Source organism: Gorilla gorilla, chromosome 7, assembly GCF_029281585.2.
Source record: "Gorilla gorilla gorilla isolate KB3781 chromosome 7, NHGRI_mGorGor1-v2.1_pri, whole genome shotgun sequence".
Taxonomy (NCBI): Eukaryota; Metazoa; Chordata; class Mammalia; order Primates; family Hominidae; genus Gorilla; species Gorilla gorilla.
This window is the reverse complement of record NC_073231.2, coordinates 11244077-11262630: the sequence shown is the minus strand read 5'-3', so window position 1 is coordinate 11262630 and position 18554 is coordinate 11244077. Positions and strand designations below refer to the sequence as shown.

The 18554-nt window shown below is 46.5% G+C and overlaps 1 protein-coding gene across 1 annotated transcript; it reads left to right on the top strand.

The window, feature by feature from the left end:
- The first annotated feature begins 306 nt into the window (after window positions 1–306).
- DEFB1 (defensin beta 1) lies at window positions 307–7648 on the top strand. Its single transcript, XM_004046586.5, has 2 exons — window positions 307–465; window positions 7393–7648. The coding sequence occupies exons 1-2, from the start codon at window positions 405–407 to the stop codon at window positions 7536–7538; spliced, it is 207 nt and encodes a 68-aa protein (XP_004046634.1). The 5' UTR covers window positions 307–404; the 3' UTR covers window positions 7539–7648.
- The last annotated feature ends 10906 nt before the right edge of the window (window positions 7649–18554 follow it).

Below are 18554 nucleotides of genomic sequence, written 5' to 3'. Positions count from 1 at the left end.
GCTCAGAGCTTCCCTGTGGCTCTCCTCCATGTGATCCAGAAGGAGGGATTCCAGTGTGAACTGCCTTTTCCAGAAACCCCATCAGAACTGCCTAACCTAGAAAACCAAACAGGAGGAGCTGGCACCAGGGCTCCAGGCTGAAAGCTAAATCCAGCGGCAGCCAGATGGAGACAATGTGCCATGTGACTGCTGACTGCTCGGGGCAAATGACACCAGGGGTTAGCAATTAGAAGTTTACCCTTGACCGTGGCACCTCCCTTCAGTTCCGTCGACGAGGTTGTGCAATCCACCAGTCTTATAAATACAGTGACGCTCCAGCCTCTGGAAGCCTCTGTCAGCTCAGCCTCCGAAGGAGCCAGCCTCTCCCCAGTTCCTGAAATCCTGGGTGTTGCCTGCCAGTCGCCATGAGAACTTCCTACCTTCTGCTGTTTACTCTCTGCTTACTTTTGTCTGAGATAGCCTCAGGTAAGCTCTGGTACCTGCTAGAGTTTCCCATCCCCAGGGCTGGGGACACTGGGGCTGATCTGAGTCTCGGATGGCTGCCTCCGTGTCCCAAGGGACGAGGGACAAGCAGCAGGAAAGCATCCCATGGTTGAGTGGCCTGCAGTTGGCCGAAGGCAGCAGGCAAGCCCTGCCAAGCCTTCAGGGTCTGTGAGCCGCCAAGGAGTGAGCCTGGCAGGGTCATGGTGCTTGTCACAGGCAGCTGCCTGCATCCTTGTCCTGGACATGTAGACAGTATCCTATGTGGATGAGATTGCTGCTTCCTCTGCAAGACGGCTCCCCACACTGAGAGGCCAGCTTCCTATGCAGAGAGAGGGGCCGGCCCCATCCTCAGCCCAGGTCACTGGGTGCAGCCTCCTGGGGTGCCCTGGTACAGGTGAGGTGCTGCCGCCCCACCCATCAGGCCAGCTCAGCCGGTGCCTTGGACTCACCTCATGTGCAGGCAGGCGGTCCTCTCCCTCTCCTGAGAAATGCATCCACATTCTCCAGGTTAGCGGTCTCCCCAGTCAATAGGAGACGGCTTCCTGTGAGCCAGGTGTATGTCAGCTTCTCTGGGCCAAAGCAGCCATGACCCTGACATGATGGTGGGACGTGCAGGAGGAATCGGGAACATGTTTTATCCCAGCCCTTTCCTTGTTCACATGAGTCACGTGGTGCTAAGCCTTGGTTTATTCATCTGCAGAATGAGGGGCTGGGACGGATGATCCTGAAAGCAAGCACTCCAGTTCAGAAAGTCTCTGTAAGATCCTATTGTAAGTTTCTCTAGGCCATCACTGTATCCAGCAGATAGGCTTAATTTATTCCAATTATGCCTCAGTTTTTCCATCTGAAAGCTGAGTACAAAAGCATTCTAAATGCAGAACTTTTCATGCTGCGAGTTGCTACAATGGATTTTTTTTTTTTTTGGTTTTTGGTTTTTGGTTTTTGTTTTTGCTTTGTTTTTTTTTTTTTTTTTTTTTTGAGACAGGGTCTCACTCTGTCACCCAGGCTGAAGTGCAGTGGTGTGATCTCACCTCACTGCAGCCTCTGCCTCCTGAGCTCAGGCCATCCTCCCACCTCAGCCTCCCAAGAAACTGTGACTACAGGCATGCACCACCACACCTGGCTAATTTTTTTATTTTATTTTTTGGTAGAGATAAGGTCTTACTGTGTTGCCCAGGCTGGTCTCAAACTCCTGGGCACAAGCAACCCTCCTACTTCAGACTCCCAAAGTTCTGGGATTATAGGCATAAGCCACTCCACTCAGCCTACCGTGCTTTTTTGTTTTGTTTTGTTTTGTTTTTTTGAGATGGAGTCTTGCTCTGCCACCCAGGCTGGAGTGCAATGGCACAATCTCAGCTCACTGCAACCTCCACCTCCTGGGTTCAAGCAATTCTCCTGCCTCAGCCTCCTGAGTTAGCTGGGATTACAGGTGCGTGCCACCAAGCCTGGCTAATTTTTGTATTTTTTAGTACAGACGGGGTTTCACCGTGCTGGTCATGCTGGTCTTGAACTCCTGACCTCATGGTCCGCCTGCCTCCGCCTCCCAAAGTGCTGGGATTACAGCCATGAGCCACCGCGCCCGGCCCATGTTTTTTTAAAGGAATAGAAAATATTACTTCATGCCATGTAGTAAAAGTAGATGCTGTTTAATTACACCCATATTTCAGTTTGGGGTGTGTGCATATGTTTTTACTGAGTAGCACTGAGAAATTTCTTTCTTATGGTGGTTCAGTCCAAACTCAAAAGGGTTTGAAAGGCACTTTGTTAACATAAAGAATTTTTGTTTTCAGTCTATTATATCTAAATTGAATTATGAGAAGCTATACTCGAGCCTTCCCAGTCACAACTCCCTCCTACCCCCAAGAATAATCACTCACTTGACTTTTATGGTGGTAACTTTTCATATTCTTTACACTTTTGCCACACTATTATTCAGGTTGAATAGTACACAGCTTGGTTTGTGCACACATTTCTATTGGCCAGTAGGTGCCCTTATGCCTCTATTTCTACATGCTGAAAAGTTGCATCACCGGATCATAGGATATGCATATATTCAATTGTATTGGACAATGCCAAACTGTTTTCCAAAATTGTTTACACCAATTTGCACTCCCACAAGCAGTGAATAAGAGTTCCTCTTGCTCTGTATCCTTGCCAACATTTAATAACATCAATTATTTTTAAATTTTAACCACCTGGTGAGTGTAGCAATAGCTCACTGGAGTTTTAATTTGCATTTCCCTGATAAATAATAAGTTGGACCCTTTTATATATAGTTATAGGCAACTGGGTTATTTTTTGTAAAATACCTGTTTGTCTTTTGTCCATGTTTTCTTTTGGATTATCTATCTTTTCTTATTGGTTTGTAGTTCTTTATGTATTTTCTATGCAAGCCTTTTGTCAATTATATACATCACAAATATCTTCTCTTGCTTTGTATTTTGATTTTTCACTCTCTTAATGGAAACTTTCCTAGAAAAGAGACTTTTATCATGATTTCAATGTAGTCAAATGTGTCACGTCTTTTTCCCTAAGGTTACTGCACTTTGTATCTTGTTTAAGAAGACTTTCTTTACATCAAAGACATGAAGATAGTCCCCAATATTGTCTTCTAAAAGCTTATCCTTTTTCTTTTTACATTTAGGCTTATAATCCATCTGGCAATGGGGTGTGTGTGTGTGTGTCTTCGGTATGAAGTAACGGTCAAGTTATATTGTTTCCCCAATATGAATATCTGATTTTCCAGAACCAACTTTTTTTTTTTTGAGACTGAGTCTCGCTCTGTCACCCAGGATGTAGTGCAGTGGCACAATCTTGGCTAACCGCAACCTCTCCCTCCCAGGTTCAAGGGATTCTCCTGCCTCAGCCTCCCGAGTGGCTGGGATTACAGGTGCCTGTCACCACACCTGGCTAATTTTTGTATTTTTAGTAGAGAGCAGGTTTCACCATGTTGGCCAGGCTGGTCTCAAATACCTGACCTCAAGTTATCTGCCTGCCTCTGCCTCACAAAGTGCTGGGATTACAGCCATGAGCCACCATGCCCAGCCCAGAACCAACTGTTGATAAGACTATTTTTCCCTACCGTTCTGCTGAGCTACTACTATTCTACATCAATTCTCCATGGATGCATGAGCCTCTTTCTACATTCTATCTTATTCCATTTGGACATTTTTCTGTCCTTGTGCCATCAGCACATTGCCTTAATTACAGTGGCTCTGTACTTAGTCTTGAAATACAGTAAAGCAAGACCTCTCACCTTTTTTCCAAATGTGTCTTGGCTATTCTCGGCCCTTTGAATTTCCAAATAAAATTTAGAATCACTTTGTCAAATTAGAACCTCTGGGGATTCCCATGGTATTGGGTTGAACCAGAAGATTAATTTTTTTAAAAAAGTAATCTTCAAATGTTTTAACAGAGCATTTCCACTTATTTAGGTCTTCTTTATTTCAAAATGTTTCATGCCTTCATAATAACTTTTTTTTATGTTAGTAGGATGTGATGTTCCTGCTTTTGTTTCTGTCTTTCTCTCAAATGTTGACCTAGTAATTCTTTACTGTTGGTTCTCTAATACCTACAAAGTGCACATGTGCGTGTGTGTGTGTGTGTGTGTGTGTGTATGTCAGATATTCTAGCCGTTCTTTTTGGGCTGCCTGGTCCACAATTATTGGAAAACAAAAAACCTTCAGAAGCATTTGGATTACACAAACATCCTTAAGAAGCACGTAAGAGAAACAGACACACGCACAGCAATATCTAACACAAGGGGGAAGGCAAATGTCATGAAAATGGTAAAGGCAAGTGCTTTTAAAAGGCCCCTAGACTGAAAGCAGCATAGACTGCTCCAACAGGAAGGAACCTCAATATTCCAGACCAAAGGTTCTAAAAGTATGGCCTCTGGACCAGAAGCTTCAGTGTCACCTAGGAGCTTGTTTTAAAATGCAAATTATCAGCCCCAACCCAGACCCACTCAGATGCTGAGGACTGGAATATGATCTTGTCACCGAGGTAATGAGCATAGTACCCCACAGTTAGTTTTCCACACTCCCATGCCTCCTTTCCCCTCTAGTAGCCCCCAGTGTCTCAGTGTTTAGCCCCCACTTATAACTGAGAACATGTGGTATTTGGCTTTCTTTTCCTGTGTTAATTTGCTTAGGATATTGGCCTCCAGCTGCATCTGTGTTGCTGCAAAGGACACACTTTCATTCTTTTTTATGGCTGCATAGTCTCCTCCGTTTTAAATTTGAGAAGTTGCTGCCTAGAGAGGTTGAGTGGTTTGCAAAAGATCACACAGTAGATTAGTTGTGGAACACAGAATGTAACCAAAGTACCCTCTCACTAACTTTGCTGCAATTCCTTTTGTGTCCCATAATGTACTAGATCCTGGAAGGTAATGCCAGAAATTAGTTCTGGTTATGCACCATGACACCACAGTCAACCAGCAGTGTGGTGAAGTGGAATGAGAACTGAAGTGAGATCAGGAGGCATCCATTCTGGTCTGGGGTTGGTCTTTGACCAGCTACATGCTCTGGGGACATCACTGGACCTTGTTCCTTCATCTGGGGAGAGGATCACGGAGAGGTTGAATTAATTGAGTTCCGAAGTCCATCTTGGCTCTAAAAAGCTACATCCATATTAAATTTGGGCCTCCTCTGCTTACTCAGCATATATACACTCAACAATTTGATTACTGAGAAGAACAATCAAGAACAAAGATGTGTAAACCTTCTCGATTTCAAAGTGCTTTCAAATTTATATGCTCAGTTGATCTCTCTAATAACAGATAATCACTTGGAGAGGTTCCATCTTGCAGCGTGGGTTGGAGTAGGCATCCTCTAAGTATCTTTCCAGCACGGGGAGCCTCCAGTGCAGGGAGAGTAAAGCAGAAAGTGGAGACTTTGGCAGAGTCTAGCTGGTCATGATCTTACTTGAGGTCAACATTATGGCGAGATTATTAAAACATAGTACAATCTCAGACAGCCTCATTAGGAGTCAATCACAGAAAAAGAATATAAGCTGGCAATCAAGAGACTGTGTTTTGTATGAACAAATGAGTGGCCTTGGCCCAAGATGCTTCCCTGAGTACTGGGATGGGAGAACCAGAGTGCCTCTCAATTCCCTTCCATCTCCACAGCAACACAGAAAAACTCTTCTTTTCTCATTGTCCTCAATGCCTGGTTTCCGGGCCCTTCCCAAACCTCTTCATTCTCCTGTGGATGTGTTTAAATTGGCCAGTAGACTTCCCAACGTTTGAAGCCTGGTATCAATACAGAGTCCCTTCTATTGAAATGAAGTTCAATAAAACGTTCTGCAGTGGTAAAAAGATTCTATATCTGCTGTTCGATGAATGCAGCACCCACTAGCCACATAGGGCTCGTGAGCACTTGCAATGCGGCTAGGGTGATTTCAATTAACCTAAATGAGAACAGCCACAGGGAGCATGTGGCTGCCATATTGGATGGTGCTGCTTTGAGAACAAAATGAGAGAAATGAAGCCTCTATTTACCTTGGTTGGTGGAACACATTGAAGGGACTCTGTATTGATACCAGGCTTCAAATGTTGGGAAGTGTATTGGCCAACTTAAACACATCCACAGGAGAATGAAGAGGTTTGGGAAGGGCCCAGAAACCAGGCATTGAGGACAATGAGAAGAGTTTTTCAAAAGTGGAATTACTGCAAAAAGTGGAAAAATAGCCGCTGGATGGAAGTTACTGACGGGACAATTTCCATCGGTGTGAAAGCCATCTTTCCAACGGAGATCTGCAACATGAGAATGTACTGTCTGCTAGGGTGGCGATGGCCTCTTGTATTAGTCTGCTCAGGCTACCAGATTTATCGTTTAAACTGCCCATAAACAGACCAGGCAGTTTAAACAACAGAAATGTATTCCTCGCAGTCCTGGAGGCAGGAAGTCTGCGATTAAGGTGGCAGCAGGGTTGGCTTCTTCTCAGGTCTCTGTCCTTGGCTGGTAGATGACCGCCGCCTCCCTGGGTCCTCACATGGTCTTTCCTCTGTGTGTGTCTGTCCCAATCTCTTCTTATAAGGATGCAAGTCTTACGGATCAGAGTACACCCCAATGACCGTGTTTAACTTGAATCACCTCTTTAAAGTTTCTCTCTCCAAATACAATCACTTTCTCAGGCACTGTTAGGGCTTCGACACAGGAATTCTTTTCCTAGGGGATTCAGTTCAGTCCAAAACGCCTACCAGTGGAGGCTTGCAACATGGCGGCCTGCTGGTCCCTCGCCAGGAATATCACAGGCGACTGTTCCCTGTTGCATGGAATAGAAGGCTAGTCCAGAGTACTGTCTCTATTTATGAGATCTGGGATACTGGGAGAAGGGCAAAATAAAGTCCAAGTAGAAAAAAAAAAACTATGAAAGTTTTAGAGAGTAACCATAATTTCAGCCTGATGTGAAACGATCCTAGACTTCAGCTGAAATAGTGATGTGGGAAGTGGGGGAGCCGGGATTCAAGGCAGAGGGAACAGTGTAACTGAAGGCATGGCAGGAGGAAAGAGCAGGCTGTGTTTGAAGAGTGGCAGCTGCTTCCACATTTCTAAAACACAGGATGTGATTTTGGGGTGTGTTGAGACAAGGCAGAAAACTGGTTTGGAAAAATAACTTGAATTCCCTGCACACTTAAAATCTCTCAGCATAAGAAAACCCCACTCAGAACCCCACTGTTCATTCCTCGGCTTGTATGTGGCCACAGCTGGCATAGCCCCGGACTGAGTAAGGTCTTCAGACACCTCATTTCATGAGTAGCCCCAAAGATCAATCATGGGCAAATTTCTTGGAAGAGAAGACTCTCCGGTGTTTTGCAGTTATTTGTTCTACTTTCACGAGATGTTCTCACATCGTTGCAGCTACAAGCCATGAGTCTGAAGTGTTTGTGTTCCCTCCTTACAGGTGGTAACTTTCTCACAGGTCTTGGCCACAGATCTGATCATTACAATTGCGTCAGCAGTGGAGGGCAATGTCTCTATTCCGCCTGCCCGATCTTTACCAAAATTCAAGGCACCTGTTACGGAGGGAAGGCCAAGTGCTGCAAGTGAGCTGGGAGTGACCAGAAGAAATGACGCAGAAGTGAAATGAACTTTTTATAAGCATTATTTTAATAAAGGAAAATTGCTTTTGAAGTATACCTCCTTTGGGCCAAAATGAATCTTGTGTCTCATTTCGAAGAGGTAAAGAAGTAGGGGGTTAAGGTGCATGGGTTGGAACGTGAGACAGGTCGAACCACAAAGCCTGCCTGGAAAAGGGGAGTGATGTCCTAGGCTTCAGTGATGTCACCTCCACTTTGTTTGATCCGCAAACCAACATGTGACTGATTTTTTTTTTTTTTTTTTTTTTTTTTTTGAGATGGTGTTTCACTCTTGTCGCCCAGGCTGAAGTGCAGTGGCACAATCTCGGCTCACTGCAACCTCTGCCTCCCAGGCCCAAGCAGTTCTCCTGCCTTAGCCTCCCAACTAGCTCGGATTACAGGTGCCCGCCACCATACCCGGCTAATTTTTGGGGTTTGTTTTTGTTTTTGTTTTTAGTAGAGACAGGGTTTCACCATGTTGACCAGGCTGGTCTCGAACTCCTGACCACAGGAGATCCACCCACCTTGGCCTCCCAAAATGCCAAAGTGCTGGGATTACAGGCATGAGCCAACACGCCGGCCCCAACACATGACTAATTCTCAGTGTCCACATAATTCAGAGGTCTCAGCAGTCTGCTCAGTGAAATAGTCCTTTGGCAGAACCCAGAACTTCCATTTTTTCTCCTTTCTGGTCTTAGGGCAGTGTGTTGGTTAACTTTAGCATTTGAGAATCTCCAGGACTACTTGGAGAAATGGCAGCCTCCAAGTCTGGAACATAAGACGTACAAGACAAGCCTGAGTTATTTTGTTGTGCTAGAAATAAGACCTCTCAAAGACTGCAGGGTCGTACCAAAAGAACACCAGCTCCAAATCAAAGAGGAGCCCAATGGCCACAGATGAGACACTTTTCCTAACTGCAGTAACTAATGATAACAATTGATTGACGCACACAAATATATAAACATCCATGAGTTCATGATGACAATTAAATAGATCCATTTATAATTAGAGCTTGTTACAGCACCAACTTACCACTCCAGAAATTTATTCTGCATTTTCAGTACAAACTGCCTTTTAGGGTGAACAATAGTTAAGGAAATGCCTTCTTTATAGAATTTCCCCAACTAATAAATGAAAAAGGGATGATAGAATAATAAAATCACCATATTGCAACCCTGAATGAAATTATAGGTCTAAAGCAATCATCTATGGACTGTTTTAGAACCATTTGGTGAAAAGCTTGGTAGGGAATTTGATAAGCGAGGGTTAAGGGTGCACTCGATCATCAGTCTTACTCTCCCTAAAACTGAGACAACCAGACATTAATGGATTTCCTGTTGTGATGTAATAAGAATCACACAGCACCACCCATGAACTATTCTTGCCCAAAGAAATGGAACCTGAAACTAATTGAGTTTCTAGATCTAACTACTAGTTTACGGAAAATACAGGACTTTCGGAAACAAGCGAAACAACAGCACAGGAAGCAGTGGGTCAAATCCAGAGTGTGAGACATTCTACAGGAAAAATAACCTTGTTTCTCCAAGAAACCAATGCCATGATAAAAAAGAAGGAGGATGATTGTTGAAAAAGAGAGAAAGGAGACAAAACAGCCAGCATGTGGCCTTGTGTGGCCCCTATATTGAACAGCCTTCCTGGCCGGGTGTGGTGGCTCACACCTGTAATCCCAGCACTTTGGGAGGCCAAGGAGGGTGGATCACCTGAGGTCAGGAGTTCGAGACCAGCCTGGCCAACATGGTGAAACCCCATCTTTACTGAAAAAAAAAAAAAAAGTCAGGCCTGGTGGCGGGCACCTGTAATCCCAGCTACATGGGAGGCTGAGGCAGGAGAATTGTTTGAGCCCGGGTGGTAGAGGTTGCAGTAAGCTATGATTGTGCCAGTGCACTCCAGCCTGGGCGATAAAGCAACACTCTGTCACAAAAAAAAAAGTCTTCCTGTATCAATGGACCCGGATTACACTTTTATTAGTGGCCAGGAGGAGTTTAAACCACAGATCTACCGCCAGTGGTTGCCACATGGGATTAGATGGCGATGTCAGTGGCTCAGCACATGGGTCATCAAATATTTCTAAGGGGCCAGATAATAAATATTTTCAATTCTGTGAGTCATATCGCATCTGCTGCAAGAACTCAACTCTGCCACTGCAGAGTGAAAGAATCCTTGCCTGACACATAAGTAAATGGGAGTGGCTGTGCTTCGATAAAACTGTGTTCAAAAGAACAGGCAGCAAGCCAGATGTGGCCAAAGGTCATCGTTTTCCAACCTCTGGTTTAGGGGATAGAACTGATTCTGTCCATTGTTTAGAAGGAGAACTTCCATGAAAATGGATATTTCCAGTTAACTCCCAATATACATACACTTGTTCATGGCTGCTTTCTTCTGAAAATACATGAAGTATCCAAAATATTGAAAAATAATAGTTTTTAAAATCACAATAATAAAAAGGCTTGGGAGAAATATTTATTCCCCTGCCTTTATCTCTTCTGTTAGATCACAGACTGATGGTAATTTATGAACAAAAGTCACTTGAGGCTTTTTTATTATTAGTCCCAAATCTTGGAAGACAACAGGTTTTTAAAAGAAATTTAGTGAGCTGTCATGTGGGTGCCCGTTTGTTCTGTTCTGGACAGGCATGAAAGCTGATTCACTAACTTCTTATACCATTCACATTTTTGATCAAGGTTGTTTTATGCCACCAAAGCCTGATAACCCACAAATATCAGCAGAAAAATACACTCTTGTCACTATCAGTCAAAATACAAAACAGTGCTATAACAAAAATTGCTCAAAATACTACTCTTCCAATCAAATCTACTATTGGCCTGTTTTTCCCAGTATACTTCTCCAATCTGAGTCGGCACATAAATTTTTTTTTTCATCATTGCACTCATTGGGTATATGGCATTTTGACTCCTGCTGTTTCTGTACACACAGTGCCCTGGTGGCTTCATCTCATCCACCGTGGTCCTCTTTAAGGACCGCACCATGCTGGGCCCAGCCTATTCACCAAGGGGGCAGCCTGGAGTTCTCTCTTCTCTCTTAGTTGCATCCATCTGGCTTTAGATTAAGGAGCTGCAGAACTACCCCTCCTAACGGAAAAAAGGGGGTGCTTTAAGATCCATGGAGGGGTGTTTTTGAATGGCCTTAGGAGACGCTGTGCACAGAAGACACAGCCTCAGGAAAGGCTGCTGGGTTCTTCACATCCTTAAGGAACAGAAAGGGAAAAGTTTCCATTTAGAGCAGTCGTTGCCGAGAACATGTCAAACCTGAATGCTGAGATTCAACCCAATTTCTTCCAACCAGCCCAGACTGAACGGTGACTCAGAACTCAGAGTGACTCTGACAGTGCCTCGTTCACCTAAAGGAAGACTCCTTTCTGAAAAATGAACAGTGTAGAATGTTTTAACCAAACGTGTGCAAACTAAAGACCCTGTTGCTGCCTAGACAGGGTGCAGCCCTCCACATTCACTAGCATGGTCTCCAAGCGCAAGCACCCGCCATTCTTTACAAGTGAAACCTGATCTTCCGCCTCCGTGAACCACACAGGGACTTGATTCGCTTGTTCCCTTGTTGACAGGCAAATACACTGGTGCCCACTGGGGATCACCCCGCTGGTCATCATCCACAAGACCTGGAAGAGGAGGAGGAGACTCCCATAACAGGAGGGGTTACAGGCTCTTCTCTAGAGGAAAGCCACGTGGCTCTCGCTGGAGCTCAGCCAGGTGCAGGAGGACCAGAGGTCCACCATGGGGCTGGGGACTGACCCCCCGTCTCAGCCTCACCTTACCTGGTTCTCCCCTGCCTCCCTTGCTGCCCTGTTGTGGTGGGCCAGGTCTCACTAATGTAGGCCTCCATTACAACTGTCCCAGCACTGACTGAGCAGCTACATTAAACATTAAAGCTAATTGAGCCAGTGCCCTTATACAAAGGCTGGAATGTAACAAAGAGCCCACCAAAAGTTTTCTCTAGGCTTTTCGTGGGCCTTGGAGCATGACAAGATCATGAAGGGATTCTTAACAGGAACTTCAAGTTTAAACAAGTTTTATTGGGGGTCTGAATAAACTCCCCAGGCCTCCACAGACAAGTTTGTTGGGGTCTAAAGAACTCCCCAGACCTTTATGATTCATCAGGAGACAAGATAAGGGTAATCACCCCACCACCTAGACCCATTTAGATTAAACTTACTGAGGATCCAGAAGAAAGTCTTCAGGATGGAGACCTTAGTTATAGATTAAAAGAAGTTAATCACTTATGTCTTTCGATGAGTGCACACTTACATGTAGACCTATAGTTTAGAAGGTATATAAGCTCTGGAAAACTGTGTAATTTTGAGTTGGTCTGGTTATCATTTCCAGGCCTTCTTCCTGTAACTGGTTACAGAAATAAAAACTCTCTTCCTCCCCAGTTCATTGGCATCTCATTATTGGGCCACAAGAAATAGCAGCCTGACCCACAGTTTGGTCCAGGAACACTGTGACCTGGCAGACCCATTCCTTGAAGCATGTCCCGCAGCCAGGTGATCAGGGCACACACCCAGGAAAAGCACTTTCTCCTAGGCTGGCCCCAGGAAGACGCACCCACACTGGCCCCTTCCCCAGCTGGCCAGGGGTCCTGCTGTGTGTTTGATTATTATTATTTTTGTATTTTCTGTTTTTGTTTTTTGAGATGGAGTCTTGCTCTGTCACCAGGCTGGAGTGCAGTGGCATGATCTCGGCTCACTGCAACCTCCTCCTCCCAGGTTCAAGCAATTCTCCTGCCTCAGCCTCCCAAGCAGCTGAAATCACATGCGTCTGTCATCACGCCCAGCTAATTTTTGTATTTTTAGTAGAGACAGGGTTTCACCATGTTGGCCAGGATGGTCTCGATCTCTTGACCTTGTGATGCACCCTCCTCAGACTCCCAAAGTGCTGGGATTACAGGCGTGAGTCACTGTGTGCGGCCCGTGTTCGATTATCGTAACTGACATCAGACCAGGCATGCAGAGAGGTGTCATCACTGCCCCCTCCCAGCTCCCTGGACTCATTCTACCTGTAGAGACCAGACACCTACAGAGGTAAGTAAAGAGTCTTGCTTAATTGGGTTTCTGATTTTGTTTTTGTTTCAGTTTTGTTTTGCTGTTTTCTAAAAACCAGGCTCACTGATAAACACGCGGGAACTGCCGAAATGATTGCTCCTGGGCTTAGTCAAGTCTGACCTGACTGGTCTTCAGACAAGTCACAAAAACAGGTCTCCTGTAAGGGACTCTAAAGATAGTTTTTTCTGCTGCCTCTGCAGCCCCCCAGGCAGAACCCCACTTACTCTCAGCACACAGTAAGCATCCATGCTTGGTGCCAGCGGGGCTCCCTCCCCACCCCAAGCCTGTGGGGCATTTTGTCTAAAGCCTCTGATGTCACTTTGCTGGGCACAGTAGACTTAGTTTAGAAATACACATTGCAACTATAAATACATTGAACTATAAATACCTGGCTTTCACATACTGGCTAATATACCTGGCTAGATAAGCTCAAGTCACACCTTTAACAAAGTCGCCTACCATTTGTTAAAGGCTGCAGTCACCACAGTAATCACTGTGGCTCCCTATGGAGCCCTACTGGGCAAAGCTTAACTTTCTCCTGGTGTCTTGAATCCCATAAACCTCACATCCCATTTCACCTCCTTCGCTAAGAGCTCCTCCCCTCTGGGCCTTTCCCAGGCAGCACTCCAGCTCTCACTTGCCTTCCGCTCTGGGCATGGCTCTCTGTCCCCCAACCTGTGCCTCCAAACCCGTTCTGGGCATTTCTCCCCTGTTAATTAGTCTTACAGAGTATTCTAAAATATATGCTCCAGGCATTCCTGGACATTTCCAAGCCAGGATATTTAAATATATATTTGTATTTGTGAAAATAAATTAAATTTAAAAGCTGTTGGAACTTCCAGGACTCTTCAAGCCTTGAGAGAGGTGTGGCTATGATCTGGGTCATGGAACATGTTTTGCAATTCTGTTGCTTGGATTACAGCTTAACTCTTCCTCATTCTTCTTTTTCTGTAATGACTAGGAAACACCACAGACCAGATCTCCGCCTTCTAATCACAGACCTTTGTTACAGATTAACCACCTCTTTAAGAGTCCTGACCCTAACTCAGCCTAGATGGCAGTGTGGAATGTTAGACACACCTTTCCAAAAGAGGCCCCCCTCAAGTAATCAGATCATTGGAACTATGCATTAAGCCTTACACAGACGTTGAAATTCTGTGAAATTCCCCTAAGCTTTGTTTATATAAGGCAATCCTAAATCTCTACACTTGGTAACACTAACTTCCATTCTTTGGAATCTGTGCTTCCCAGAGATGTCCCGTTTTCAACCTCTGCACTTGAATAAACCCTCTGTAAACTAGTTTCTGACCCTCTCTATTATGTTAAGTTGACACATTCTCCCCTTAAACCACCCAAACCGCCTGAGCATTCTCTGCTTGCACACACACCCTGCGCCTTCTACCACCTCTCACACCTGGACCCCAGCGCAGCCCAGAGCAGCCCTGCATCTCAGAGCACTTTGTACCCCTGGGTCTAGCAGAGTCCTATTCACGGCAGACTTTCCATGCAGACTGATAGCGACCTAACAAGGGGTGAAAAACAGACCACCCCCTGGGGGTAAATCATGCTTCTGGGTCTGCTACTTGCCTAGAGGCAGTCTGCTAGTGGCAGGAAGAACAACAGATGCAGACCCAGCCAACACGCCTGCCTCACCCCACAGGCCCTTACTGAGTCCCAACAGGGTATTGTCAGGCTGATTCTAGGTGGGAAACGCGCAAAATCGAATCCAGCTGCTGCCACAAGAAGAAACTGCTGCTGCCAGGTCGGGGTACACGTAGGGTAGGGGGCCTGCTCAGAGACTGTGGAGACCTCAGGAAGCAACCACAGGAGGAGCCCCTCCCCGCCAGCCTCCCTTGTCCCCGCCAGGCTCCCCCATCCCCACCAGCCTCCCACGTCCCCGCCAGCCTCCCACGTCCCCGCCAGCCTTTCCACTCCCTGCCAGCCTCCTCCGTCCCCACCAGCCTCCCCACCTCCCAGCCAGCCTCCCTCCCCGCCAGCCTCCCCACCTCCCCTCCAGCTTCCCCACCTCTGCACCAGCCCCCCCACTCCCCACCAGCCTCCCCAAATCCCCACCAGCCTCCCCAACTCCCTCCAGCCTCTCCCACTCCCTGCCAGCCTCCCCCACTCTCTGCCAGACTCCCCCATCCCCTCCAGCCTCTCCACTCCCTGCCAGCATCCCCACCTCCATGCCAGCCTCCCTACTCCCTATCAGCCTCCCTACTCCCCGCCAGCTTTTCCACTCCCCGCCAGCCTCCCCGCTTCCACCAGTTTCCCCTACTCCCTGCCAGGCTCCCCACTCTCCGTAAGCCTCCCCTTTCCCCACCAGCTTCCCCATGTCCCTTCCAGCCTCCCCCACTCCCCACCAGCCTCCCCCACTCCCTACCAGCCTCCCTACCCGCTCCCTGCCCTGTGGGCAGAGCTGAGCAGACCCTTCCCAGATCCACCCCACCGGAAAGCAGGTACTGAGTAGGGAACTTGGGGCTGAGAAACAATAGCTTCGTAACCAGCCCATTGACTCTTGTAGAAACCAGGGCAGAGGGTGATTAGAGATGTCCTGTCCCGGGGCAGCCATCATCCCGTGGTTGACAACACATTTCACCACAGAGCCTTCCTGCCTCCACCTGAGCCAGAGCTTCTAGTGTGTTTTTCCTCACCTCCCCATGTTCTGTGAGCCCAGCTCCCCTTAGATCCCCTTCCTCCAGCTACTAGAGAATCTCTCATCCAGCGACTATGACCCAGCACCAAAGCAGGTCACCCTGAACCCCACGTGGGGCAGGAAACCACAGGCTGACTCTCAAGTCAGACAGACCTGAGCCTTTGGACAAGCTGCTCAACTTCTCTGATTCTTGCATTCTTGGGTGTATGAAAGTGAGTAGAATAAATGGACCCCCCCGGACAGGTGTGAGGACTCAGTGAGATAACCTTTATGTGGCACTCGTCCAGCCCAGCCAGCCCCTGACATACAATCAGAACTCAGCTCATCTCAGTCTCCTTCCTCATTCTCCATCTTGCTCTTGGAGGTGTCATGGACGGGACACCTGAGTCACCTCGTCCAGCCGGCCAGCGTGAAGGAGCCTGACTGGCCCATCCACACATGGTTTCCTTGGCTGCCTCCATCTCTCATAAGGTGGTTTTGCTGTTTCTGTGGATTGAAGAGCCTCCAACTGTGGCCTAGAGTATGACTCAGGGCTGAATCAGAATATATGTACAAGAAGACAGAAGTCAGGTACAACTGGACACTTGAAAGGCTTTGGAGCAGAAAGGATGTCACGGTTGAAGCTGAACAGACTAGAAACCATCCAGAGAGGTGAAGGCTAAGGCCTTGGGTCCAGTTCCTCTTCCACCACCCACCTGCGTGTCTACCTGGACAAGGACTTAAAACTCTCCGGCCCTTGTTTTTATCCCTTAAAATTATGGCAAACATGGTAATAAAACATTTATGGGAACTTACTCAGCAAAGTGTTACAACTGATTTGACTGATGCGACTCGTTAGGTATGGGAACCCCCAAAATCTGAGACAGGTTTCAGTTAATTTAGAAAGTTTATTTTGTCAAGGTGGAGGATGCGCACCCGTGACACAGCCTCAGGAAGTCCTGACGACATGTGCCCAAGGTGGTTGGAGCACAGTTTGGTTTTACACATTTTAGGCAGACATAAGACATCAATCAATATATGTGAAAAGTACATTGGTTCGGTCTGGAAAGATGGGACAATTTGAAGGAAAGCCAGGAAGACTTCAAGCAGGGAGCGGCTTCCAGGTCATAGATAGGTGAAATACAAACTTGCCTTATTTCGAGTTTCTGATTAGCTTTTCCAAAAGAGGCAATCAGATACGCATTCATCTCAATGAGCAGGCAGATAACTTTGACTAGAATGGGAGGCAGGTTGAATAGAATGGGAGGGAGGTTGAATAGAATGGGAGGGAGGTTGAATAGAACGGGAGGTAGGTTGAATAGAACGGGAGGTAGGTTGAATAGAACGGGAGGGAGGTTGAATAGAACGAGAGGCAGGTTGAATAGAACGGGAGGGAGGTTGAATAGAACGGGAGGTAGGTTGAATAGAACGGGAGGTAGGTTGAATAGAACGGGAGGTAGGTTGAATAGAACGGGAGGTAGGTTGAATAGAACGGGAGGTAGGTTGAATAGAACGGGAGGTAGGTTGAATAGAACGGGAGGTAGGTTGAATAGAACGGGAGGTAGGTTGAATAGAACGGGAGGTAGGTTGAATAGAACGGGAGGTAGGTTGAATAGAACGGGAGGTAGGTTGAATAGAACGGGAGGTAGGTTGAATAGAACGGGAGGTAGGTTGAATAGAACGGGAGGTAGGTTGAATAGAGTGGGAGGTAGGTTGAATAGAATGAGAGGCAGGTTGGCCCTAAGCAGTTTCCAGCTTGAGTTTTCCTTTTAGCTTAGTGAGTTTTGGGGGCCCAAGATATTTTTCTTTCCCAGGGAGCAAACCTGAAATGGTTTCTTCTTCCAAAAACTGCTAATGGTCTCTCAGTCCAATTTCATAGCTTTTTAGCAGCTTTCCATTGTTAAAGAATCTCCTTCTTTTTCCTGATGCCCCACTCACTGGCATGGGACATGGGGTCAGGCTTACCCTCTCTCCTCCATCACCCCCATCAAAGGCAATATCTTTATCTTTTGAGACCCTTTCACTCAACAAGTCGCCCTCTAATGAAAGGCAGGACCGAAACCGCCTTTGCAAAATTATAACTGAGGAAATTATATCAGTGAAAGATCAGACCTAACAGACCCCCGGACCCCCGTCTTCCTTCTAACGTCTAAACTGTCTTTGTTCATTCCCCCACCCACCCCTAAACCGAGCTAGCCTTGGGAAGGAATTTAGTTTATAGTTTAAACTCTGAAACAAAATGGATACTAGCCCTTTCCCCCAAAAAAACCCTTTTTGCCCGGGGACCAGTCTGCCTTCATAGGACTAACAAATTAGCTACAAAATTAGATATCAGAAAAACTCCTTCTTGCCTGGCGACCAGTCTGCCTTTGCAGGAACAAATTAGCTACACAGTTAGATATCATGATTTAGGGACCATGCAGCCTCTGGCTACAAGAGTCTGGACCTCTCCCAGTTGCTCCTGGGAATAACATCACTATAGTAAAACCTAAGATCAGTGCTTGAAGTATTTTGCAGACCCTATATTCCGGTGCAGCAGATGACACCACCCAGACTGATAATCTGGCTCAACCAGTTCTGTGATCCCACCCAGGAACAGAAGTCAGCAAAAACTCACTTTGACCCCCTGTCATTTCATCTTCAACCTGACCAGTCAGCACTCCCCACTTTCTGAGTCCATACCTGCTAAATTATCCTTAAAATCTCTGATCCCAAATGCCGGGGAGACTGATTTCAGTAACAACAAAACTCCAGTCTTTGCATGAGTTACTTTTTCTCCATTGCAATTCCCCTGTCTTGATAAGTTGGCTCTGTCTAGGCAGCAGGCAGGGTGAACCCATTGGGTAGTTACAGGACAACATGTCAGCTAAATGATCTAAGTCCAGCCGCTTTCACAGGGGCCCTAGCAGAAACTAACAGATCCTTGAGTGCAAGCAGCAGGTGTTCAGACCACCCACCCCAATAGAAACCTCAGCTCTCAGCCCCTCCCTCCCTGCTCCTCCCTGTCCACCTCAGAATAATAGACTCCACACAGTCAGCAATGTCCAGACAAGAGCTGAGCTCAAGTTAGCCTAGTCGAAGGATGCCCTCCAGGCTTGCAAAGAGAAAGAGGACATGATGTGTATTTGGGCTCCACACTGGCAGAGGAGTGGGACATTCCAGTTCCGCAAAGGCTGATGACATCATAAAGACAGAGAGGGCCAAATTTACTAAAAACACAAAGGCCAGTGGGAATGAATTCAAAAGAGAACCTGGGC

Excerpts from the sequence above, each read along its gene's own strand:
- DEFB1 (XM_004046586.5), top strand. The coding sequence starts at position 405 with ATGAGAACTTCCTACCTTCTGCTGTTTACTCTCTGCTTACTTTTGTCT. Across the intron at positions 466-7,392 it reads TTTGTCTGAGATAGCCTCAG|GTGGTAACTTTCTCACAGGT; the intron begins GTAAGCTCTGGT and ends CCCTCCTTACAG.